The sequence below is a fragment of the Salvelinus fontinalis genome, chromosome 18, assembly GCF_029448725.1.
Source record: "Salvelinus fontinalis isolate EN_2023a chromosome 18, ASM2944872v1, whole genome shotgun sequence".
Taxonomy (NCBI): Eukaryota; Metazoa; Chordata; class Actinopteri; order Salmoniformes; family Salmonidae; genus Salvelinus; species Salvelinus fontinalis.
In genome coordinates this window covers 52,160,526-52,186,263 of record NC_074682.1, presented here as the reverse complement: position 1 = coordinate 52,186,263, position 25,738 = coordinate 52,160,526, and the positions used below count along the sequence as shown (strand labels likewise).

At 43.0% G+C, this 25,738-nt stretch overlaps 2 protein-coding genes across 5 annotated transcripts; both read right to left on the bottom strand.

Annotated features, from left to right (window-relative positions):
- Nucleotides 1-1,253: 1,253 nt before the first annotated feature.
- Nucleotides 1,254-8,085, bottom strand: LOC129815737 (retinol dehydrogenase 7-like). 4 transcript variants are annotated; one of them, XM_055869810.1, is made up of 7 exons: nt 7,600-8,085; nt 4,446-4,524; nt 4,185-4,220; nt 3,664-3,989; nt 3,134-3,392; nt 2,687-2,850; nt 1,254-1,928 (listed from the first exon to the last, which is right to left on the bottom strand). In XM_055869810.1, the coding sequence occupies exons 2-7, from the start codon at nt 4,475-4,477 to the stop codon at nt 1,708-1,710; spliced, it is 1,038 nt and encodes a 345-aa protein (XP_055725785.1). In that variant the 5' UTR covers nt 4,478-4,524; nt 7,600-8,085; the 3' UTR covers nt 1,254-1,707. The 4 variants fall into 4 exon arrangements, with proteins under 4 accessions (XP_055725785.1, XP_055725786.1, XP_055725787.1 ...); XM_055869811.1 differs by having other exon boundaries at nt 3,664-3,986; XM_055869812.1 differs by lacking the exon at nt 4,185-4,220 and having other exon boundaries at nt 7,600-8,083.
- A 3,451-nt stretch (nt 8,086-11,536) lies between these two features.
- On the bottom strand, nt 11,537-21,383 carry LOC129815738 (biogenesis of lysosome-related organelles complex 1 subunit 1). The gene is made up of 4 exons (XM_055869814.1): nt 21,197-21,383; nt 19,200-19,272; nt 18,137-18,269; nt 11,537-11,904 (listed from the first exon to the last, which is right to left on the bottom strand). Exons 1-4 carry the CDS (start codon nt 21,255-21,257, stop codon nt 11,794-11,796), a joined length of 378 nt encoding a protein of 125 aa, XP_055725789.1. The 5' UTR covers nt 21,258-21,383; the 3' UTR covers nt 11,537-11,793.
- Nucleotides 21,384-25,738: the final 4,355 nt, after the last annotated feature.

Here is a 25,738-nt window from a genome sequence, read left to right as displayed (position 1 = left end):
GAAGAGAGAGGCCCAACTCGGGTTCTATCACTGAGGAAGAGAGAGGCCCAACTCGGGTTCTATCACTGAGGAAGAGAGAGGCCCAACTCGGGTTCTATCACTGAGGAAGAGAGAGGCCCAACTCGGGTTCTATCACTGAGGAAGAGAGAGGCCCAACTCGGGTTCTATCACTGAGGAAGAGAGAGGCCCAACTCGGGTTCTATCACTGAGGAAGAGAGAGGCCCAACTCGGGTTCTATCACTGAGGAAGAGAGAGGCCCAACTCGGGTTCTATCACTGAGGAAGAGAGAGGCCCAACTCGGGTTCTATCACTGAGGAAGAGAGAGGCCCAACTCGGGTTCTATCACTGAGGAAGAGAGAGGCCCAACTCGGAGGAAAATACGTCTCCCTCCAGCAGGTGGCGTTTTTTCGTTGTTTCGCCCACTAAGCAAGGACTTTTTGTATGGAGGTCAAGGAGTGTCAAATTTGGTCATTCAAAAAAGATATATTTGCTACTTGAGGTATATTTAAGCCAATAGAAGTTTCGTAATGCTTAAGTCGTTACGAGTGTACTGATAAGTAGAACACGTGACTTCCCCGCAACTTTTAGCGTCTCTCTCCATTGAAGACAGGCGGTTGTCGTCAACTAACTCAAAAAGGTTGTCGTCACGAATATTCAAAAAAGTATTACAATAATGAGATGTATCCGCCAATCCAGAGAAAGTATAGGCGGCAGCTAGACAGCCCGCCATGACACTGAACAACGACTCCCATTGTTAGGGTGGAGAGACGTGTATCTTGTAGGTATATCCATTAACTTTGGTTCTATTTTAGATACTTGTTGAGCTGCAAGTCCTGCTTCTCCCATCTACTAATTGGTTTGTAGGACATACTATTCCATGTGGGTGATTGAAAAATGTACGAGGTACACACTCCAGTTCAGTCAGCACAGTGACCAATGGGAAAGTACTGTACAATCAAGCTTGAAGACATGCCATATTCTATCAGATGACAAACACAAGGTTTGATGCCAAATATACAATGTATTCATATATTCAAGTATCTGCATCATGTAACCATTAACCAACATAAATGTCACTTTGTTTATAACGGACCGATTTAGGCAGAGGCTACAGAGCAGAGCATACATACTGTATGATGAACTGTTTGGTTAAATCAACAGACCAATATGGTTCCTATAGGCTATGTTTTGAAATACTTTGACCAACTCACAGTAGGGAGAAATCCTAACTGTCTGACAATGAGACAATGAGCTTTGAAAATCATGAATTGGTCTAATTTTATTATTTGTGTTCATATAATGGACATCGGTTGTTTCAATAATAACAGCTTTATTGAACGATGAGTATGTTCAAAGTGCTTGTTGTAGGTAATAAAGCTTTTGCCTGTAAAGTTAAAAATATTGCTTGAAATTAAGCAACATAAATAATGGTGACAAAAAGGCACAGTAGGTTCCCAAACATAACTATTAAAATATTCGATGTTGTTTTCTTTCATAACTCTAGGACATAATCTAGCTTCAAAACACCGACAGTAGGCCTGTAAAGAAATGCATTGAATGAAGTTTTCCAGGTAAAGTTATGTGTAGACTACTCTACATTCTGTAAGTTTAAACTCAAAACAATATACAGTTTTTGTTATTGTTTAGTATAGGATTGTATTGCATTATGTATTGTATTGTATCCTATTAACTATTTTGAATGCTACTCTACACACTCTTAGCAGGACGCGGCATCACCAGTTTCAGCCCAATATCGATGACACAGGATGGCATGTAAGAGAGGGGGATCCATCCAAACTTGGCGTCCCAGCCGGCACTGTAGCGGGTTCGGGGGTAGGACGACGCCAAGGCATGTTCCATGCAGTTAGTCACTTTACTCAGGTCAGAGTCACAAGATGCATTCATGATCAACCGTTGGATCTGGATGTCTGGATTGGTTGAGGGGGGGGAAAAGAGGATATTGTTAAAACTGTTAAGAATTTGTACGGCCAATGGGAGGACTACAGAGGAGAGAGAAGAGCAGAGGAGACAAGAAAGGTGAAGAGGAGAGGGGTTGAAGCCAGAAACCAATTGGATGATAAGCTGGCTGTAGCATGATAGCTATACTATACTACGTATAGTCTTGAGACAAATGTCAATGGGATTTTCTACTAATGAGATTTAGCAGAAAATTCCATTGACACTTAAACAAGACTAGAGGTTTTAACCAGGGGTTGGAACAAATTATTTTCCAATGGTTTCATTCTGTTCCGACCAGTAAAATAAGGTTCTGAACCAGTCCGAACCCCCAAAAAGTTAGTTTATATTGTTGTTTTCTGTTCCCTTTTAAACCTCCTGAAATCGTTAAAAGTTTTTTTACATTTAGCTTGACATTACATTCAAATATAACCACCCCCCAAATTATTATTATCAAAGAACATTAACTGGTTCCCACGCTTTTAAATAATTGTTCTGTTCCATAACAGTATAGAGATAACTTTCGTCCCCAGTTCTGATTTCGTTCCTCCCCCCAAAAATTAGGTTCTGTTCCCTGAACCGGTTCCAACCCCTGGTTTTAACCCTGTGTGTGAAGGACAGGACCGTGGTTTATTCCAACGTCTCATCCGGCAGATTACCTTATTCTGCTGCTGCTGCTACTACTACTACTGCTGCTACTACTACCACTACCACTTCTACTGCTACTTACAATTATCCAGGTATTTGTCTCCGTAGCTGGCCTTTACTTCAGGTGTGAGCTGGTTCCACAGGCGATGCAGCTCTCTCTCGATGGGATCCAGACTGGTAACCGCTGTCTTAAAGAAACCTGGTTCAATGATGCACACCCTAATCCCAAAGTAGTGGATATCCCTCCTTTGGAAAATGTAGACATCAAAGCTTGGTTGGCATACATTCTCTAAAAACACTATGTTGCCCTTTAACATTGTATCATTTTGTATTATTGAATATTGTAGCTCAGTGAAATACAGTAGATGAAAGCGGACTATAAGAGTCTAAGAAAAGTAAATACCACAATACGGGTTTGGTTGAATTGAGCTTCGTGACGACTACTATATTTATGTTGTTGTGATAAGTACCTGGAAGATTAGCCCGCATTGTGGGCTTACAAAGATCCAAACAAACTATAGTAGCCTACCTGAGGCAGTCTGAGAAGGACTCCACAGCAAACTTAGAGATGCAGTATCCACCACCGTTAGCTGCCACTCTACCCAGCACTGAGGCCACGTTGACAATCCTCCCCTGGGCCTGTTTGATGAGGGGCAGGAAGGTGAGGGTCATCTCTATCACCCCCGTCATGTTCACCTTCAAGGTACTGGTGAAGTCCTCCATCCTCATCCACTCTGTGGGACCCATGGGCAGGGAGCGCCCCGCGTTGTTCACGATACCCCACAGTCCTGGGTGATGGGGAGGAGGAGAGAGAGAAATATGAAGATATTATTTAGTTAGAAATGTTTTCAGCTTTGGATTCAGTGTGTATTTCAAGTCAAATACATCTGTTTTATTTGACAACTGCTGTTTGAGTCATGGTTACATCTAGGGCCCCTCTGACCAGACCAGGATAGGTTACAGCTAGGAAACAGAGTTTTACTAGTCAGGAATATAGGTAGAACAAACTCCTGGCCCTAGCAGTGAGTAACATAAACCCCACTCCAAATGGTTTCACACCGTTATCTCCAACCTCCTGCTTGGTGTACTCCATGGCTTTCTGTATACTGCCGGTGCTCGTCACGTCTAGGAGAACCGTCTTTAGGTACGGCCCAGTCGCCCTCTTCAGATCATCAGCCCCTTTCTCCGTCAGACACCCAGCTATCACCCTGAACCCCCGCCGGTCCAGCCTCTTACAGAGCAAGTTCCCAAAGCCAGAGTCACACCCCGTCACAAACACATACTTCTCCTTGACGTTCTCTACTTCCAGACTGTCTCTGTACAGCCAGCCTAGCGTCCACAGAACGACGAAGGTAGAAATGCCGTACAGCCATAGATTATCCCTGCTGGGGAAGAGGAGAGCACAGTGAGAGGTTGTAGGGTGAAATATGATGTTGATATTTTTTTTTGCCCGATGTCATGTTTTTCTTTAGCATCACACCGGGCAAAGACCTCACATTAACATCAAATCAACATCTACGTTTGGTTGGTATTTGATTGAGTTGTCAACAAAGATGAAATCCATTTGAAGCCAATCAAACCTTGAAGGCCCTGAATCGTTGGTTTGTGCTTGAAATCTAGGTTGAAATGAGACAGAAAACTGTATGTTGATGGCTTTAAAAAAAAAAAAAAGGATGTTCAACATCAGTTATGTTGAAATATGACATTGATAGAATTTCATGCAAATATTTTGACATTCTTATGACATTGATTGAAAAGTGAGGGGGAGTTTTCATGTGGGTTTACATCGGCTTATTTCCAAAAGAACATCCTAGGAGTTAAATGGAATGAATAAATCTTACCCTAAATACTGGTACACAGAATCAATATCCATGATGAGGTCTGGGAGAGGATTTTATGGAGGTGTAGAGAAGTTAATCCCTGCAGGAAGTGTTAGGAAATAACACACATTACAAAATGTTGTCTACGCTACCTGAGCAGTTCAGTCAAACCTGTCACTGTAGTCTACATGTCCTCTTGTAACATTGTATGCCGATCAGCTCCTATATCTCTGTACTTAGTTATGTAAATATTCACTAAAGTGGTTATTGCCAGATACAGGTTTGTTTGCCTTTTTTGGATTCTCCATGACGTTGCGGCGCCCTTGGCCCTTGACACTTGGCTAAACTTTTATTTTTCATCATGACAGCAGAAAACTTTACAAATCATCATAAAATCTTGATGAAAAAGGGGTACATTTTCATCATTTAACCCAAACATCCAGTGAAATCCCCCAAAATAACAATTCAGTCGATTCTGGAATAGACTTTACCGGATGGCCTATTTTGACAAGGATCAGTTGAATCTGACATCTTAAAACACGTGTTTTTTGGGCTTTCCAGTGAGGTGTTTAAAGAATGATATGCATAATATGAGCAGTTGTTTTCTTCAGAGCACATGAGAAGTCTTGGGATAAGGCTCTTATAGATCTTATGAAACAAAGAGGCACTGGAACGAGGATAGGGGTTTAAGACAGGGCTTTGATTGTTTTGTAGAAAAAACCCATTGCCTCTCTTCAAGCTATTTAAGCCTCTCAAAACCTATTAGCCTCCCGGCAGACTTATTAAGCCTTGGGTGGAATAGATTGGGACATCCTGGGATCACACGGAAGAAAGGGACATACGTAAGCAAGGTGCACGGCGGACCAAATAGGATTTTGGGGGTACAAACAGTCACACAAACACACCAGTAAGAACACCTGTAGGAGGGGATATTGCCTGGTACACCTGTAACTACAGTATGTTAGCCATAAAATCACTCATTAAATGTACATCACATAGGCCGACCGATTTCAATCATCACATCTCTGATATGTAATGGCGAGGGGACAGCAACTAGTGTGATAGCGAGGGGACAGCAACTAGTGTGATGGTGAGGGGACTAACTAGTTTGCACCTCTTTGTTTTAAGGGTGGGAATAAAGGACTTAAAATTCTACATTTTAGTCATTTAGCAGATACTCTTATCCAGAGCGACTTACAATTAGTGAATTAATCGTAACATAGATGAGACAACATATCACAATCGTAGCAAGTACATTTCTTCCCTCAAAGTATTTATCAGCAATGTAATTGCATGGTCTTTTTGGTCTCCTGTGCTGTGAGCACCTTCCCATTTACACACACACACACACACACACACACACACACACACTAAGCTCCTCCCATTTACACACACACACCAAGCACCTTCCCATTTACACACACACACCAAGCCCCTCCCATTTACACACACACCAAGCCCCTCCCATTTACACACACACACACCAAGCTCCTTCCATTTACACACACACACACACACACACCAAGCCCCTCCCATTTACACACACACACCAAGCCTCTCCCATTTACACACACACACCAAGCCCCTTCCATTTACACACACACACACACACACACACAAGGCCCCTCCCCCTGCCACTCACACCAAGCCCCTCCCCCTGCTACTCACACTAAGCCCCTCCCCCTGCTACTCACACTAAGCCCCTCCCCCTGCTACTCACACCAAGCCCCTCCCCCTGTTACTCACACCAAGCCCCTGCCACTCACACCAAGCCACACACACCAAGCCCCTCCCCCTGTTACTCACACCAAGCCACACACACCAAGCCCCTGCCACTCACACCAAGCCACACACACCAAGCCCCTGCCACTCACAACAACGATGAGAGATCACGTCTTGGTCTCTGACAAATGGTTTCAACTCGCTATTTGCATTTGAGGTTTGGTCCAACAGAATGGGTCATATGGACAACGAGACACAGTGAGACATTATTGTACTGTAATAGAGGAGAAGGTCATCTTTCTACCCTTTTTATATCTCAACTCCTCAAATTGAGAGCAGAGCAGACACTACTAAAACGGGAGTATCAATGAACATTGATTCTGGAAAAGTAATGCTAAGTTTGTCGCACGCGGCATTGAGGTACCACGTACTGCTAGCAGCATTTTAGCCAAAGACTGTTATACTAGTGGTCTAAACTGTGTTTTTATAAATGAGCAATAAGCATAAAACACAATTATACAAGGAATTAGCATGTTCTCATTCTGATAAATAAGATTTCAACAAAGTGGACAGGCTACCATGCTGTTCAAACAGTCGTAGACGGACAGAAGGGTGTGTTCATAACAATTCAACTGTTCTACCTTGTTAGCAAACAGATCCAAGTCGGATAATACAGATTAGCTGGCTACTCACTAGCACGTGGGCTTGTGCTTGAGATGATTGTTTAGGAGACCTTTTCTATATACCGCCTGCTTTAAGAAGTTAGTCATTATTAGCGTATGTGCGTTATGCATGGTTCTGGTTGTATTTGTAACAAAACGGTTATTTTCATAAAACAGTCTTGAAAGTCGGATCTGTGATTATTGCAACAACAACAAAAAAGGTTTAAAACTATTTGTAATTATTAGTAGGTCTTATGGTTGTGGAAGGCTTATATTTGGCCTATGTATACATTTTGCAAACCCTGAATTCATTAGATTATTGCTGATTGTTTGAAAAGCAGTGTATTTGACCTTTAAATTGTACAACAGTTTATTTAGAGTAAGCATAACAACAACAACAACAACAGAGATAAGAACTTTGAGGCCATATCGCCGAGCCACATGACAAAGCTGAGCATATGAAACTGTCCTTCTTTACGCTGGTCCTTCATGGTCCTTTCCCCTCTGGATAATAACATTTGCAAATCAGTGCAAAGGCTTAGGAAGCCCGGTCCATTTAGAGCTTAACATTTATGTAAATAATTCAATCATAATATATTACAATGGACACATGTCATGCACCAGAACCAGCTATGCCGCCTTGTACATATCTAACAATACTTTAAAGTTTGAAAGATTGGTTAGCACTTTACATGAATCACTTCAAAAATGCTTTGTTTTAATGATCTGATATTTATGTTAGAAATAAACTGTCAACCTACCTTTTCCCTGAAATGAAAATCCCAACCTACCTGTTATCAGTGGTTTACTGTAGGCTCAGGTCTACCTCCTCTTCTCTCTCCCTCTCTGACAGTAACAGTTTGGTCCCTGGAGCCTGTGTTGTGTCACTGTGTGTGACTGGCAGAGAAAGGGCTTTATCCCTGTAGTTTATCCTATAAGACAATCTGCAAACTGTGTGTAAACATGGACTGTGTGTGTGTGTGTGTGTTGGGAAAAAAAGGTAGGTGGGGAGGAATTATGGGCCCAGTAACTGCAATACATTCAGGGACCACTAAATTCTGACACACATTTATGTGATTTAAAACCAAAAGAATGATTAGTTGATGTCAAGACCAATCAATGGAAAATGTCCATCTACCACTAGACTTACATTATGTAGCTGTCAGTATGTACCATAGCACAATTGAGAGCATCCTGTCAGGCTGTATCACCGCCTGGTACGGCAACAGAACCGTCCGCAACCGCATTGCTCTCCAGAGGGTGGTGTGGTCAGCCCAACGCATCACTGGGGGCCCACTGCCTGTCCTCCAGGACATCTACAACACCCGGTGTCACAGGAAGGCCAAGAAGATCATCAAGGACCTCATCCACCCGAGCCACGGCCTGTTCACCCCGCTACCATTTAGAAGGCGGAGACAGTACAGGTGCATCAAGGCTGTGAATGAGAGACTGCTTCTATCTCCAGGCCATGAGACTGTTAAATAGTCACCACTAGCCTTAGTCACTGTTCTAACCGGCTACCACCCTGTACTCTACCCTGCTGCCCCATGTACATTGTCATTGAACACTGGTCACTTTCATAATGTTTACATACTGTTTTACCAACTTCATATGAATTTACTGTATTCTAGTCATGGCTCATCCTATATAACTACTGCTGTACACACCTTTTTAATACATATACTGTTTTTACACACCATTATATATCCTGAACAAAAATATAAAACACACATCCAGCAATTTCAAAGATTTTACTTACAGTTCATACAAGGAAATCAGTCAATTGAAATAAATAAATGAGTCCCTAACCTATGGATTTCACATGACTGGGAATACAGATATGCCTCTGCAGAAACCCTTTTTTTTTTTAAGTAGGGGTGTGGATCAGAAAACCAGTCAGTGTCTGGTGTGACCACCATTTGGCTGTTGATTGTGGCCTGTGGAATGTCGTCCCACTCCTCTTCAATGGCTGTGCGAAGTTGCTGGATATTGGCGGAAACTAGAACACGCTGTCATACACGTTGATCCAGAGCATCCCACACATGCTCAATGGCTGACATGTCTGGTGAGTATGCAGGCCATGGAAGAACTGAGACATTTTCTGCTTCCAGGAATTTTGTACAGATCTTTGCGACACGGGGTCGTGCATTATCATGCTGAACTATGAGGTGATGGCAGCGATTGAAAGGCACGACAATGGGCCTCAGGATCTCGTCGCGGTATCTCTGCATTCAAATTGCCATCGATAAAATGCAATTGTGTTCGTTGTCCGTAGCTTACGCCTGCCCATACCCTAACCCCACCACTCTGTTCACAACGTTGACATCAGCAAACCGCTCGCACACACGACGCCATACACGCCGTCTGCGGTTGTGAGGCTGGTTGAACGTACTGCCAAATTCCCCTAAAACAACGTTTGAGGCGGCTTAGGGTTTAGAAATTAACATTCAATTCTCTGGCAACAGCTCTGGTGGACATTCCTGCAGTCAGCATGCCAATTGCACGCTCCCTGAAATTTGAGACATCTGTGGCATTGTGTTGTGTGACAAAACTCTGGTAAAAGTTAGTTGGGCTCATCACCTAAGGTTGAGATTCTTGTTGTATTTTAGATTAATTTGTGCATTGCAACAACACAAACGTCATGTTGTCAGAAGTTATGAAAGAGAGTGGTTACCAAACAAGAATGGGATTGAGCTCCAATGCCTTGTGACGCAACATTACGTTCCTTTACTTTGTTCTGTAGCTGGATTAACTGGTATCTTTCTATCATTGCTTTACTTTGTTCTGTAGCTGGATTAACTGGTATCTTTCTATCATTGCTTTACTTTGTTCTGTAGCTGGATTAACTGGTATCTTTCTATCATTGCTTTACTTTGTTCTGTAGCCGGATTAACTGGTATCTTTCTATCATTGCTTTACTTTGTTCTGTAGCCGGATTAACTGGTATCTTTCTATCATTGCTTTACTTTGTTCTGTAGCCGGATTAACTGGTATCTTTTTAATCATTGCTTTACTTTGTTCTGTAGCTGGATTAACTGGTATCTTTCTATCATTGCTTTACTTTGTTCTGTAGCTGGATTAATTGGATTCCACAACCCAACAATAATACACATGTCAGAGTTTGTGGCGACTTCATGTCTTCATTCAAGAAAAGAGAAGCATCACAACAAAACAGAAAAGTTAACAGAAAAGTATTTTCCCTCTTGTGGACAAGACATGTAGCCTAGTCCCCCAGATCTGTTTGTGGATGAAGACATGCATACTTTTTTTTAACGAACGTCACTTGTATATTCAAAGGAAATGTGTGCTGCTGGTTCTGGCACATGTGCAGGTCAAACACAGCGCTGGAACTCTGATTAAGATTCTTACATGTCTTAATCATTTGAAAGATCGCGCAGAAAACCACATGTTTAAAATCGGCATGTGCTTCGATTATGACCGTATGCCGATTAAGATAAGCAGAGTAAGGAGTAAATTACTATTACATGATCTGCCTACTGCCACAATCCATTTAACATTGGGTTAATAGTGTGCATGTAAACTTACGATGAATATTCATTCAGGAATTCTGCAAGAACCAGGGTAGATAGTTTTAGTCAGACAGGGAGAAGGCAGTTACTAGGCAGTCTCTTTCTAAACAGGAGACTGGCTCTTGTAATTACATGCAAAAAATCCAATTTACCCACGCTACTTTTACACAAACGGGCCTCTTTTGTTCCACTTTTACAGGCTGTATATTATTCAATTATTTCACCCACGCGTCTGTTGCCAAGGGCTAAAATAGACAGTTCTATTTCTGATGCAGATCGCGCTGCAAGTCCTGCCTCTTCCATCTGCTCATTGGTTTATAGAAGCAGGTACCCACGTGCCATCTCCTCATTGGTTATACCCACGTGGGTGACTCTCAGACAAACGAGGCCAGTGGCGGTAATGCACCTAATTTATGAAAGTTGCCAATCGCAATATAAAGTCAAGAGAAGAAAAGGCCTGGAAGGAGGAGAGATGACTAGAAACGATTCCGTTAACCGTTTAATGTGTGGATTAATTGGTGGAATAGAGGACCTTGTGCATTTCAGGTAAAATAACAACTCAATGATTAGAAACCCAGGACAAATTAGCTAGCAACAGCAAGCTAGCTAAATAGGACAAATTAGCTAGCAAGTGCAAGCTAGCTAGCTAAATTGCCATAAATGTTTAATGCTTTTTGACCTGTCCCCAAATTAATATAATTGGTTCAGAGTTTGTTTTGATATTTTAACCTGCGTGTCGTGATCGCGTTTGGTGCGGGGGGACAAAATACATTATGCACAATGGCACACGCACCCAGCCGGTTTGGGTTCCGTGTCAGCTAGCTGTCCTGTTCATCCTCCATGGGAATAGGGAAATGGAATACATTTACAGAGACTAGCACCGCAATCGGAACTATTCAACTTCGCAGGAGAAGATCGTAAAAAATGGATTCGTTAGATATGCTTTGTCTTGTTCTCCCACACTGATCAACTCACTGGCGAAATAATGTTTGTGTGAACGGCTAAATCATTATTATTAGGAGTGTTGCTAAATTCACATGGACCATTAGGTTATGAGAGGTGAGTTATGTGAGGTTATGGCCCATTATTACACATAGTAGGACAGTTAGATATTTCCACCACAAAGTTATTATATGTGGTATAGATCTTAAACAATTCAAGTGTTGTTAACAAAACAACATTGCCGATGGGACTTAGATGCTCTGATCAATAAGGTTTATTTGTCCATAGACATACCTACTGTAACGCAATGTGTCACTCATGAACACTGGACAGAGCCTTAAAGCTGTAGTCATGTCTGAACCCACGTATAGTCCTTTGAGATAGATGGCTTATCGGGATTTTGGGTCCAGAATTGTGGTATCCGCTGTGAATCCACCCCCTCTTTCACAGTGAGAGTGTTCAGCTACCAATGCTAGCAGCAGTCCATCAGTTCTGGGTTTAGGTTCAGAGTGTCTATGAAGAGGTTGATGTGAGCTGTCCCTTGTGCACGTACTCCAGAGCTGTGGCGATGGTTCTCATATCCATCTCAATACTGCGAGCCCAGTTCTCCACATCACCGATTTCCTGGTCAAGAGAAAGATAAAAGGTTAGGAGCCAATGCTAAAGATACAACTGGGAAGGGTTAGAACTAAACATGAATAAGTAGCCTGCACAGATAGATTACAAATGCATAACTGTTTTAGTTATTCTGGTAATGACCAGGGTCCGGTTTCTCAAACGTATCTTAAGGCTAAGTTAATCTTAGAACCATAGGATCAAATAGAATCTAATTGTATTCATCACTTGCTTCGTAAACAACAGGTGTTGTCATCCTGCTCTAGATAGCAGGAAACAGCAGTTACAAAAACACTAAAATCCCAGAGTCCCCGACATGGATCGAACAATATTTGCACATTATTCTTTCTAAAATTCTTGAAGTTCTGTCAAGTTGGTTGTTGATCATAGCTAGACAGCCATTTTCAAGTCTTACCATATATTTTCAAGCCAATTTAAGTCAAAACTGTAACTAGGCCACTCGGGAACATTCAATGTCTTCTTGGTAAGCAACTTCAGTGTAGATTTGGCCTTATGTTTTAGGTAATTGTCCTGCTGAAAGGTGAATGTGTCTCCCAGTGTCTGTTGGAAAGCAGACAACCAATTTTCTCTAGGAACTTTCCAGTGCTTAGCTCTATTCCGTTTCTTTTTATCCCCCCAAGTATCTTTACATTTTGAGTACGTTTTCCACCACTGGTATAGAGGTCCTGGATGGCAGGAAGCTTGGCCCCAGTGATGTACTGGGCTGGGCGTGTCTTACGGTCGGATGCCGAGCAGTTGCCATCACCTGACCGGTGAAGCAACCAGTCAGGATGCTCTCGATGGTGCAGCTGTAGAACCATTGACGATCTGGGGACCCATGCCAAATCTTTTCAGTCTCCTGAGGGGAAAAGGGTGTTGTCGTGCCCTCTTCACGACTGTCTTGATGTGTTTGGACCGAGATGGTTTGTTGGTGATGTGGACACCAAGGAACTTGAAAACGCACGACCGGCTCCACTAAAGCCGTGTCGATGTGAATGGGGGCGTGTTCGGCCCTCCTTTTCCTGTAGTCCACGATCTGCTCCTTTGTCTTTAATTATGTTGGAGGGAGAGGTTGTTGTCCTGGCACCACACTGCCAGGTCTCTGACCTCCCTATAGGCCGTCTTATCGTTGTCGGTGATCAGGCCTACCACTGTTGTGTCGTCAGCAAACTTAATGATGGTGTTGGAGTGGTGCTTGGCCAATCAGTCGTGGGTGAACAGGGAGTACAGGAAGGGACTAAGCAGAGGTGTTGTTGCATACCCTTAGCACCTGGAGGTGGCCCGTCAGGAAGTCCAGGATCCAGTTGCAGAGGGAGGTGTTTAGTCCCTGGGTCCTTAGATTAGTGATGAGCTTTGTGGGCACTATGGTGTTGAACACTGACCTGTAGTCAAAGAACAGCATTCTCACATAGGTGTTCCTTTTGTCCAGGTGGGTTAGGGCATTGTGGAGTGCAATAGAGATTGCATCATCTGTGGATCTGTTGGGGCGGTATGCGAATTAGAATGGACTAGGGTTTCCGGGATGATGGTGTTGATGTGAGCCATGACCAGCATTTCAAAGTACTTCATGGCTACCGACGTGATTGCTACGGGGCAGTAGTCATTTAGGCAGGTTACCTTCGCTTTCTTGGGCACAGGGACTATGGTGGTCTGCTTAAAACATGTAGGTATTACATACTCTGTCAGGGAGAGGGTGAAAATATCAGTGAAGACACTTGCTAGTTGGTCTGTGTATGCTCTAACTACACGTCCTGGTAATCCTTGTGAATGTTGACCTGTTTAAAAGGTCTTGCTCATATTGGCTACGGGGAGAGTGATCATAGTCGTACAGAACATGAGAGCACTAGCTGCATGCTTCAGTGTTGCTTGCCTTGAAGCAAGCATGAAAGGCATATAGCCCGTCTGAGGGCATAGCGTGATTTTTTATAAGCGTCCGGATTACTGTCCAGTTCCCTGAAAGCAGCAAGTCTAGCCTTTAGCGCTGTGCAGATGTTGCCTGTAATCCATGGCTTCTGGTTGGGATATGTACGTGGGGACGACTGGTCAAAGCACTTATTGATGAAGCCGGTGACGAAGGTGGTATACTCCTGAATCCCGGAACATATTCCAGTCTGTGCTAGCAAAACAGTACTGTAGCGTAGCATCTGCGTCATCTGACCACTTCCGTATTGAGCGAGTCACTGGTACTTCCTGCTTTAGTTTTTGCTTGTAAGCAGGAATCAGGAGGATAGAATTATGGTCAGATTTGCCAAATGGAGAGCGAGGTAGAGCTTTGTATGCGTCTCTGTGTGTGGAGTAAAGGTGGTCTAGAGTTTTTCCCCCCCTCTGGTTGCACATGTAACATGCTGATAGAAATGAGGTAAAACGGATTTAAGTTTCCCTGCATGAAAGTCCCCGGCTACTAGGAGCGGCGCTTCTGGAAAAGCATTTTCAAGTTTGCTTATGGCCGTATACAGCTCGTTGAGTGTGGTCTTAGTGCCAGCTTCAGCTTGTTGTGGTAAATAGACAGCTACGAAAAAATATAGATGAAAAGTTTCTTGGTAGATAGTGTGGTCTACAGCTTATCATGAGGTACTCTACCTCAGGCAAGCAATACCTTGAGACTTCCTCAATATTAGACACCAGCTATTATTGACAAATAGACACACACCAGTTTGAGGTGAGTAATCGCTGTTCTGATAACCAAAAGCTCTTTTCAGTCATAAGAGACAAAATAAGTTAAACAATGCAAAAAATAAAAAACACAAAATAGCACAATTGGTCAAGAGCAGCCATCCCCTCTAGTGCCATTTTCATGTAGAGATGTGGTTGAATCTGTGTTTGAAATTCACTGAGGGACATTACAGATAATTGTATGTGTGGGGTATAGAGATTAGGTAGTCATTCAAAAATGATGTTAAACACTATTATTGCACACAGAGTCCATGCAACTTATTATGTGGCTTGTTAAACAATTTTTTAGGCTCGCCAGAACAAAGTGGTTGAATACTTATTGACTAAAGACATTTCAGCATTTTTTATTAATTTGTAAAAATGTTGAAAAGCATAATTCCACTTTGACATTCTGGGGTATTGTGTAGGGCAGTGATGATTATAAAAATTTATAAAAATACTTTTCCAATTATTATTATTAATCCATTTTAAATTCAGGCTGTAACACAACAAAATGTGGAAAAGGTCAAGGGGTGTAAATACTTGTACTTTCTAAATACAGTGCCTTCGGAAAGTATTGCTTTGGTTACGTTACAGCCTTATTCTAAAATGCATTAAATTCATTTATTTTTCCTCAATCTACACACAATACCACAATAATAACAAATCAAATACAGGTTAAAATGTTTTGCAAATGTATTATGTAAACTGAAACTGAAACATCACATTTACGTAGGTACTCAGACCCTTTACTCAGTGCTTTGTTGAAGACACTTTGGAAGCGATTATATATTCAAGTATTCTTGGGTATGATGCTACAAGCTTGGCACACCTGTATTTGGGGGGGGGGGGGGGGGGGGGTTTCTCCCATTGTTCTCTGCAGATCCTCTCAAGCTCTGTCATGTTGGATAGGAAGCGTTGCTGCACAGCTATTTTCAGGTCTCTCCAGAGATGTTCGATCGGGTTCAAGTCCGGCCTCTGGCTGGGCCACTCAAAGACTTGTCCCGAAGCCACTCCATGTTGTCTTGGCTGTGTGCTTAGGGTCGTTGTCCTCTTGGAAGGTGAACCGTCACCCCAGTCTGAAGCCCTGAGTGCTCTGGAGCAGGTTTTTAATCAAGGATCTCTCTGTACTTTGCTCCTTTGATCTTTCCCTCGATCCAGACTAGTCTACCAGTCCCTGCAGATGAAAAACATCCCCACAGCATGATGCTGCCACCACCATGCTTCACCGTAGGGATGGTGCCAGGGTTCCTCCAGACGTGACACTTGGCATTCAGGCCAAAGAGTTCAATCTTGGTTTCATCAGATCAGAGCATCTTGTTTCTCATGGTCTGAGAGAGGGCCTGATTGGTGGAGTGCTGCAGAGATGGTTGTCCTTCTGGAAGGTTCTCCCATCTCCACAGAGGAACTCTGGAACTCTGTCAGAGTGACCATCTGATTCTTGGTAACCTCCCTGACCAAGACCCTTCTCCCCGGTTGCTCAGTTTGGCTTGGCGGCCAGCTCTAGGAAGAGTCTTGGTGGTTCCAAACTTCTTCCATTTAAAAATGATAGAAGCCACTGTGTTCTTGGGGACCTTCAATGCTGCAGAAATGTTTTGGTACCCTTCCCCAGATCTGTGCCTCGCCACAATCCTGACTCTACGGACAATTCCTTCGACCTCATGGCTTGGTTTTTGCTCAGACATGCACTGTCAACTGTGGGACCTTATCTAGACAGGTGTGTGCCTTTCCAAATAATGTCCAATCAATTGAATTTACCACAGGTGGACTCCAATCAAGTTGTAGAAACATCTCAAGGATGATTAATGGAAACAGGATGCACCTGAGCTCAAGTTCCAGTTTCATAGCAAAGGGTCTTAACACTTATGTAAATAAGGTTTCTGTTATTTATTTTGAATACATTTGCAAAAATGTCTAAAAACCTGTTTTTGATTTGTCATTATAGGGTATTGTGTGTAGATTGAGGACATTTTTTTATTTAATACATTTTAGAATAAGACTGTAATGTAACAAAATGTGGAAAATGGTAATGGAAAATGGTCATGATAATTTCCTGCCACAAGGGGGTGGTACTGTCAACTTTATGAATGAGCACCAGACATGGAGGTTCATCTCATTGTCAGAATGTCCTGAAAGTCATCCTCTTGACAAAGCAAAAAAATGAACTATATCTGAGATGACTCAGATGACGGTAATAAAGCATCGCTCCCCCTCTCCCTGACCAAGCCAAGGTCCCTCAGGCTAGTGACACCTTCTTTTCTCAGTTTGCAGTATATGACAAGGATAATGCACCAGCTTCTCAGGACATTGTAGAAGGCCAGATAGAGGGAATGTTGTGTTTGATGTTCAACAACAAGGGTTTGGATTTCCTTCATACCTCAGTTACCTCCACTATGCTAACAAAGACACAGCACAGAGATTGTCTTACAGCTGAGAAAGAGTAGTCTTGGTAGAACAGTAGCTATCTGTGAGTCAGTTTATATCTGTGAGTCAGATGTGAGTCAGATATATATTGATGTGCTTGAGGCCTACTGTAATTGTATTTTTTTTTTATTTAACCTCTTTTTTTTCGTGGTATCCAATTGTTAGTAATTACTATCTTGTCTCATCGCTACAACTCCCGTTAGGGCTCGGGAGAGACGAAGGTCGAAAGCCATGCGTCCTCCGATACACAACCCAACCCGGAAGCCAGCCGCACCAGGAAACACCATGTCGGAGGAAACACCGTGCACCTGACAACCTTGGTTAGCGCGCACTGCGCCCGGCCCACCACAGGTGTCACTGGTGCGCGATAGGACAAGGATATCCCTACCGGCCAAACCCTCCCTAACCCGGACGACGCTAGGCCAATTGTGCGTCGCCCCACGGACCGACAGAGCCTGGGCGCGAACCCAGAATCTCTGGTGGCACAGCTAGCGCTGCGATGCAGTGCACTAGACCACTGCGCCACCCGGGAGGCCTATTTAACCTCTTTTTAAAACAGGCAAGTCAATTTAAGAACAAATTATTATTTCCAACGACAGCCTGGTAAAAGGCCTCCTGTTGTGACGATGGATGAAAATAAAAATATATGTTATATATACACACACACACACACACACACACACACACATATATATACACACACACACACACACACACGTGTACACACACACACATACATGTGTACACACACACACACACGTGTACACACACACACACACACACATACGTGTGTACACACACACACACACACACACACACATACATACATACGTGTGTACACACACACACACACATATGACCTTGGCTAAACTGCTTTTGAACGTTAGAATGTTTCACTGGATAAATGACAGAGCTCATGATACATCAAAAAAGGAGTGGAACTGTTCAATCTAACTTCTGTCTCTAGGGATAGTAAAGATACCTTTGATTTGGTTGCAGAAAGAAAATACCCCATACCCCTTCTCCTGGCATCTTTAAAAACACTCAAACATGTTGTCTGCCACCACTCACCAAAATATGTTGGTTCCTAATCTAACCTAATCCTAATCTAGAGATGTTGGTTCCTAATCTAAGACCATATAGGGTTGACAGTGTGTGTGTGTACCTTCAGGGCCTGGTTGAAGCCTTCCACCATACTAATCCACTGGCCAGTCTGCTTGGAGAACTGGCCGGCCTGCACCTGTAACGTCTTCACCTCATGGTCCAGCTTCCTCTGGTTCACATACGCCTTGGCCACCCTGGAATTAAACACGCAGTAACTGGAAGATGAGTAGGGCTATAACATGTATAGCACATGTTAAAACAATGTTACTTACAATAAGACGTTATAACACAATATAGATGTGTATAACAACGGTATCAGCCACAAGAGTTCGGAGATGATCAGAAAATGAATGCAAAGTTTGGCACAAGAATGGAAGCTAACTAAGTTCCATTATTCAATAGGAGGTTGGTCGGATTACATCTTATGGGCAAAGGCATTCTATTTGATATTGGAAACTGAAGGGAAAGTAGACTGACAGTTCCTGAAAAAGTGTAAAATGATGTCCTTAATAAACTCCTTGACGTTAAATCTCAAAGAGAGAGAAAAGTTGCTACACTTGACTTTCTCCTCTTGTTGTTAACGGCAATATAATGTAGCAGCACAACAACGGTGGTCACGTCTAACTGTGGCTCACTGAGACGCTTTTCTTGGGTTTGGCCTTTATGTAGCTGTCATAACGATTCTATATTACAAGTGTACATTCTGCTGTGGAGTCTCATGCCATCTTTGGTTAACACAGTGATTGAAGGCTAAGCACACAAACAGGGGGTAGTTTCTCCAACACAGATTATGTCTAGGCCTGTAAAAACACAACTCACTTGAGAATCTCCATTAAAAATGCTTTTTAGTCCAGGATGAAGTTTAATCTGTGTATGGGACAGTGCCCCACAAGGTTCAAATTTGCAGGCATTCTTCAATTATAACATGCTATAATAAGCCACGGCTACTCAAACAGAAGATGGTAGCTAAACATTTTAAATTCAGGTTACAACAAATGTCTAATATGTCACGCGTCAAGCCATTTGAGCTGATTTGGCTGAGTTGAACAGCTGAAGGACTTGAACCAATAGGACGTAGAATGGGTCACATAAAACAGGTAAGTTACAAACAAGCCATTACATACCCCACATTAAGGTGGTCCACCAAGGCTTCTGTTAGACAGGTGGCAGCAGTAATTGCCTCTCGTCTACGTCCCTCTGTGCAGGGAAAAAGAAAACAGCTGTCATGTCATGGGTGAATGGAATGTGCCTGCGCTGGAGATGGCAGCATGTGCAGCTAGCCGGTTAGCCATCAGGTCAAGAAGAAGCAAGAAGCTAGCTAGCTGATTTCTGAGGCTACTTAGTTATGCGCTAGCTAGCTTTGGTCCAGGGCATCTGTGCGAGTTCCTCTACTAACACAGAACTAGATACAATTTGTTGTTGTTGTTGCATGATGGGACCATAGTTAAGGGCCGTCCACACCAAAGATGATAACTGTTTTATTGTTATAATCTAATTCAAGTTAACAGGTGCTTTCATACTACAACGATAACTACAAAAATAGTGGAGAACGAGAGCCATCGTTTTGGATCACTTTCAGAGTAATTTTTCCCCCCTGTCCCTCCAATGAAGGGACACTTCCATTGAAGTGTTCTTAGTTCTAGGTGTGTGAGGCTGCTTGGAGAGGAGAGCACAGTAAACTTGCCTGGGCAACTAGACATGTGAGCATATTGTTGGCAACATTAATTCTAGGACATTTTGGGAGAATTATAATCCACAACAAACAGCACATATTTACCAATAGTATCTGTTAACGCTGATAACATCCTGACAAAATACACACTGACTGGTTGCTAATGTGCCTTTCTGGACCTTGTAAACTGTCTAGAAAATACAATTTACTGACCCAAATGGTTGCCGATCAGATTTGTATTATTTGGGAATGAAACATGCATTCAGAACACAGGGTTATTGAAATGACATTTACTGCAAAAAATATATGCATTATTACATTGTGTTGTTATAGCCTAGGTAGTTGTAAATGAGAACTTGTTCTCAACTAGCCTACCTGGTTAAATAAAGGTGAAAGAAAAAAATATAAATGTTCTTGTCCTTAAAAAGCTTAACAAATTGGGGAGATTTGAGCCCCATATGAACCCCACATGAACTGAGAGCGCAGCCTGGGGAGCCTACGCAGTGTAGCCTATCCTAGGCTGCCTGTCATCTCATAATGCGCTTTTTTAAAATGATCTTTTTATCTTTCACTGTGGAAATTCATTGGGTAGGCCTATAGCCTATTCACTGCAGTATTATGCCTAATGTTTAGCTAATGAATGATGTGTTGCATATATGTTTCTAACTTTGGTTACAGCAGGCTTCTCTTTGAGCAACTATACACCTGGCCTCTCCGCTGCCTCTCAACTACAGCTAACCTATTCAGGGAATATATACCCCCAAGTATAATGGATGTATATTATAATCCAGTTGGGGGGTGGGGGGGGGGGGGTAATGCAGCATATTGGATACCCAACTGCTGTTAAAACCCAAAGATTTGTGTGTATTGTTAGATACTACTGCACTGTTGGAGCTAGGAACACAATCATTTCACTACACCTGCAATAACATCTAAATATGTATATGTGAACAATAAAATTTGATTTGGAAGGAGGAAAGTCACTATGACAACTAACACACCCGGAAGCACTGAATGGTCTGTGTTACCACCTTATTCATAGGCCTACAGGGAGCAATAGGAGGTTTTGATAAGTTGATTGACAGTACTGTATAACAATACACTCTCCTCTAGTGTGGATGCTCGCCAACGTGTCATAGTTATGTATAATATATCGTTATAGTTAGTTATCGACCTTGGTGTGAACGGCCATTTACTAGTTAAAATAAGCTAGTTATACATGCAGTTAGTCACGAAATTCACAATACTTGTCCCATCTCATGCATTTCCAACAGTTGTCTGCCTTTGTGTCAGTCTAGGTTAGGGAACACAAGTAACTTAACTCGAACAAGCTCAACGTTGCTGCTCGCAAATTAGCTAGCTAGCTATATTTAGTAGTATTGTTTTAGCATAACTATCGCTAGCTAATCAGACAACTTCAGTTTCGCACGATACCTTCTTTCCTCTCACCTTGAAGTTCTTTTCGTTCGTTCTGCTTGGATTGGTGCTCCTTTAATAAACGAGAAAGCATTTTTACTTTGTTGTTCGTTCAGTTGTTTTAATCAGAGATATTTTAATTTAGCAAGCTATCAGAACTCAAAGCTGTTGTCACGAGACCACCAAATGCGGAAGAGACTTGTACCACGTGATCTTCTTCGTCTTCTTCTTTTTAAAATGTAACCAATGATTTTACGAGGCAAGTCAGTTAAGAACAATTCTTATTTACAATGACGGCCTACACCAGCCAAACCCGGACGATGCAGGGCCAATTGTGCATCGCCCTATGGGACTCCCAATCACAGCCGGATGTGAAACAGCCTGGATTTGAACCAGGGACTCTAGTGGCACCTCTTGCACTGAGATGCAGTGCCTTAGACAGCTACACCACTCAGGAGCCTAAATGAGTTTTAACGGAGGTTGGCATCCAATAAATGTTGCATTACCGCCACATACTAGGCTGCAGTATACAATAAAAAAGAATAAAAAAGACAACAAACATCTTACACTACACTCACAACATACCATACTCCACTATTTCAATCTATTTAGTCCTACTTCAGGACAACAGCCTGAAAAGATGGGACACCACTGCTTAGCACACCCTGTAACTCTTCTGAAGTCTCACACACTCAAATACCTCTCTGCAGCTGCCACCACAACCTCTATGTTTTTGCTACTTACGTTCCATCCCTGCAGTACAGTTGATAACCATTACTATATATGCAAAAAATCCAAACTTACTGAAACATATCACTTGTTGGTTATATCTGGACAATTTTATCTCAATCTCTTCATTCAAAGACTCAATCATGGACGCTCTTACTGACAGTTGTGGCTGCTTTGTATGATGTATTGTTGTCTCTACCTTCTTGACCTTTGTGCTGTTGCCTGTGTCCAATAATGTTTGTACCGCTAGTACACTCAACTGAAAGGATACCGTTCGTTCACAGTATACTAAAATGAACAAATAGTATATAGTAGGTAGTATATACTCATTAAGTATGTGGTATACAGTTTGTTAGTATGAGTATTTGAACACAGCTATAGTGAATTTTACACACATTTATTGTATGTGTTTAAGTATGTGTTTGGTTTAGGCTTACCTTGGTGTGACATTTTGATAACCATGTAATTATCTCTCGGACAAGGTCAGTTTTATCAATATATTTGCCTCAATTTACTCAAAAATGTGAAATAATTAACAACAGAAAAGGCCGCAGCAAGACTACAAATTTAGCAGGAAGCTGCAGCACCTCATTTCTAACTGACAATGTCATCTACCATTCACCAGCGCGATCAGAGAAAGGGGACTGAAGAGGTTCAACACTTTATTCCATTCATGTCACACAGCACATGGATTCATCATGGATTGGGGACAGGTTCCTCTTCAGTCCCCTTTCTCAGTTTTATCGACAGTAGCCACTGACTACACTTTAGCTAGCTAATTCGCAGAGCAGTTGATCAAAAAATAATTTTGTATTACTTAGCATTCAAGTGTTTGTACAGTATGTCAACTTTGGTGTCTATTTCAGACCTTATGGCATTTTTCAGGGATGAGCTTAAAAAGGGGGGGAGACCACTCTCAGTCTGGCCATTTTGAGAAGTGCAGCTATAGTGATGGGCAATTTACCAGTTTGGTCAGGGCCAGCATGAGGGATGAAGTTTTTCCTGTCTCAGTGAGTGTTGCTATTAAGTTAAGTTTGAACATCTTAGCAATACAATGTGTTCTATACAGCTGTCAACAATCTACAAGGAAAGAGCTACTTAATTAATCAAGTATATAATCATTAACCAGATTACCCCGGATACCAGACTTAGATGAGTGATAACTCAGTTCTAGAATGTTGTCATTGATGAGAATGAATCAAAAAATCTATTGACATTCAGAATTGACTTTGTTAATACATCTAGACTGTACTGTAGTTGCATAACCAGAGACAAAGGCACAGTATTTATATGGAGTGGTACATTCAGTCTTGATTTATAGGATCCTTTCCACTATATGATATGTCAAGTGATAAAATCCCAAGTTATCAATTATAAGTTTATGGAAAAACTGCACTTGTCCTCATGAAAATGACAGTTTATTAATATTCTAGAGCTGTAATGTCATCAATCAAATCAAACTTTATTTATATAGCACATTTCTTACAAACAAATGCATTTCAAGGTCTTCAAAGTCATGCATTGAAAGGCATGTGTCACTTAACCTCCTTCCTGTTGGCAGGTGACCACTTCCTGTTGGCAGGTCTGTATAGGTGACCAGGTGATTCTCTCTGCCACATGCAAATGCCTCCATGGAGCTCATCTGTGTAGCCATGCAGCCTATTTTGGCAGTTCACAATATCCGTACGGATGTGGAATGTGATTGGAGGAAGCCAGCTGTGGCCCAACCAGGTGCAGTCAATGGAGAACCTGTATTTGGCTGAAGACTACAACCCTCTATATCCGAGGCAGGTTCAATGGAATGGCATGTCTCCTTGAACCTGAGCCAGAACAACCACTACCCTCCCTGTCATCCCTGTCTGTACCGGAATTGTTAAAAACAAGCGCACCTGGGGCATGCAGACATCCTGTCTGGCTTGTTCGCTGTCGGTGGAGCAGCAGGAGGCTATACGGCAGGCAAGTTGGACAGCGCATCAAACCCAACTGGCACACTATGAGAGGGAGGATGACGGACAGCAATTATGGAACAGTGGTTAGGGCCAAGCGCGTTACTCCGTCGCTGCTAAAAAGGGGTCCTCTGATCAGTTGTTGTCTGTGAAGTGGGGGATAGATAACGAAGAGGGCATCAAGGCATTTCAAATGGCTACAGGGATGGATGTGCAGGAGTCAAGGCTTTGGGTCACGGGATCTGGAGTGGTGGAGGTCAAGTGTCCCTATGTTGAATTCAAAGTATTTCTATTTCTTACCGCCTCCATGAAGACCACCATTACCGGCACCAGGTCCAAGGTCAGCTCCACATCACTGGAAGGGACATTTGCTACGTCATTGTGTGGACTCATATTGCTCCTCGTGTGAGTACCTGTTTTCAGTGAAGACAATGATCCAAGAATATTCCACATAGTTACACATACACACATATGCTAGGCTCCCAGAATAGGTTATATTGCATCATGCGTCCTCCGAAACATGACCCTGCCAAGCCGCACTGCTTCTTGACACACTGCTCGCTTAACCCGGAATCCAGCTGCACCAATGTGTCCGTGGAAACACAGTACAACTGGCGACTGAAGTCAGCTTGCATGCACCCGGCCCGCCCTAGGATTCACTAGAGCGCAATGAGACAAGGACATCCCGGCCGACCAAACCCTCCCCTAACCCGGACGATGCTGTGCCAAACCCTCCCCTAACCCGGACGACGCTGTGCCAAACCCTCCCCTAACCCGGACGATGCTGGGCCAAACCCTCCCCTAACCCGGACGACGCTGTGCCAATTTTGCACCGTCTCATTGGTCTCCCTGTCGCAGCCGGCTGTAGCACAGCATGGGATCGAACCCGGGTCTATGCTCAAAGAAGCCAACTAAAGTAGCGTAGTTAACTTTATCATGGGCACAGTGGGAAATCATATATGTGATGTTCAAAATATGGATGTGCTTTAGTCTCCACAACTGGACGTTCGCTCTCGGATCACACTGGCACAGGATGTTCATGCCCCAGATGACTTGAGGGATGCGCTGCTGTTGGCCTGCTGTTGGCCTGGAAAACAAAGAGACATTATGTTGGAAGTCCCAACCAGTTTCCTACATTAAAATGATGGCAGCCAGAGAGGAAGAGGCGAAGCGAAAGGGATAACTCAGAGAGGGATAGCTCAGAGGGATAGCTCAGAGAGGGATAACTCAGAGAGGGGTAACTCAGAGAGGGGTAACTCAGAGAGGGGTAACTCAGAGAGGGGTAACTCAGAGGGGTAACTCAGAGAGGGATAACTCAGAGAGGGGTAACTCAGAGAGGGGTAACTCAGAGAGGGGTAACTCAGAGGGGTAACTCAGAGAGGGATAACTCAGAGAGGGGTAAATCAGAGAGGGATAACTCAGAGAGGGGTAACTCAGAGGGGTAACTCAGAGGGGTAACTCAGAGGGGTAACTCAGAGGGGTAACTCAGAGGGGTAACTCAGAGAGGGATAACTCAGAGGGATAACTCAGAGAGGGGTAACTCAGAGAGGGGTAACTCAGAGAGGGATAACTCAGAGAGGGATAACTCAGAGAGGGATAGCTCAGAGAGGGATAACTCAGAGAGGGATAACTCAGAGAGGGATAACTCAGAGAGGGATAACTCAGAGAGGGGTAACTCAGAGGGGTAACTCAGAGGGGTAACTCAGAGGGGTAACTCAGAGGGGTAACTCAGAGAGGGATAACTCAGAGGGATAACTCAGAGAGGGGTAACTCAGAGAGGGATAACTCAGAGAGGGATAGCTCAGAGAGGGATAACTCAGAGGGATAACTCAGAGAGGGATAACTCAGAGAGGGATAACTCAGAGAGGGATAACTCAGAGAGGGATAACTCAGAGAGGGA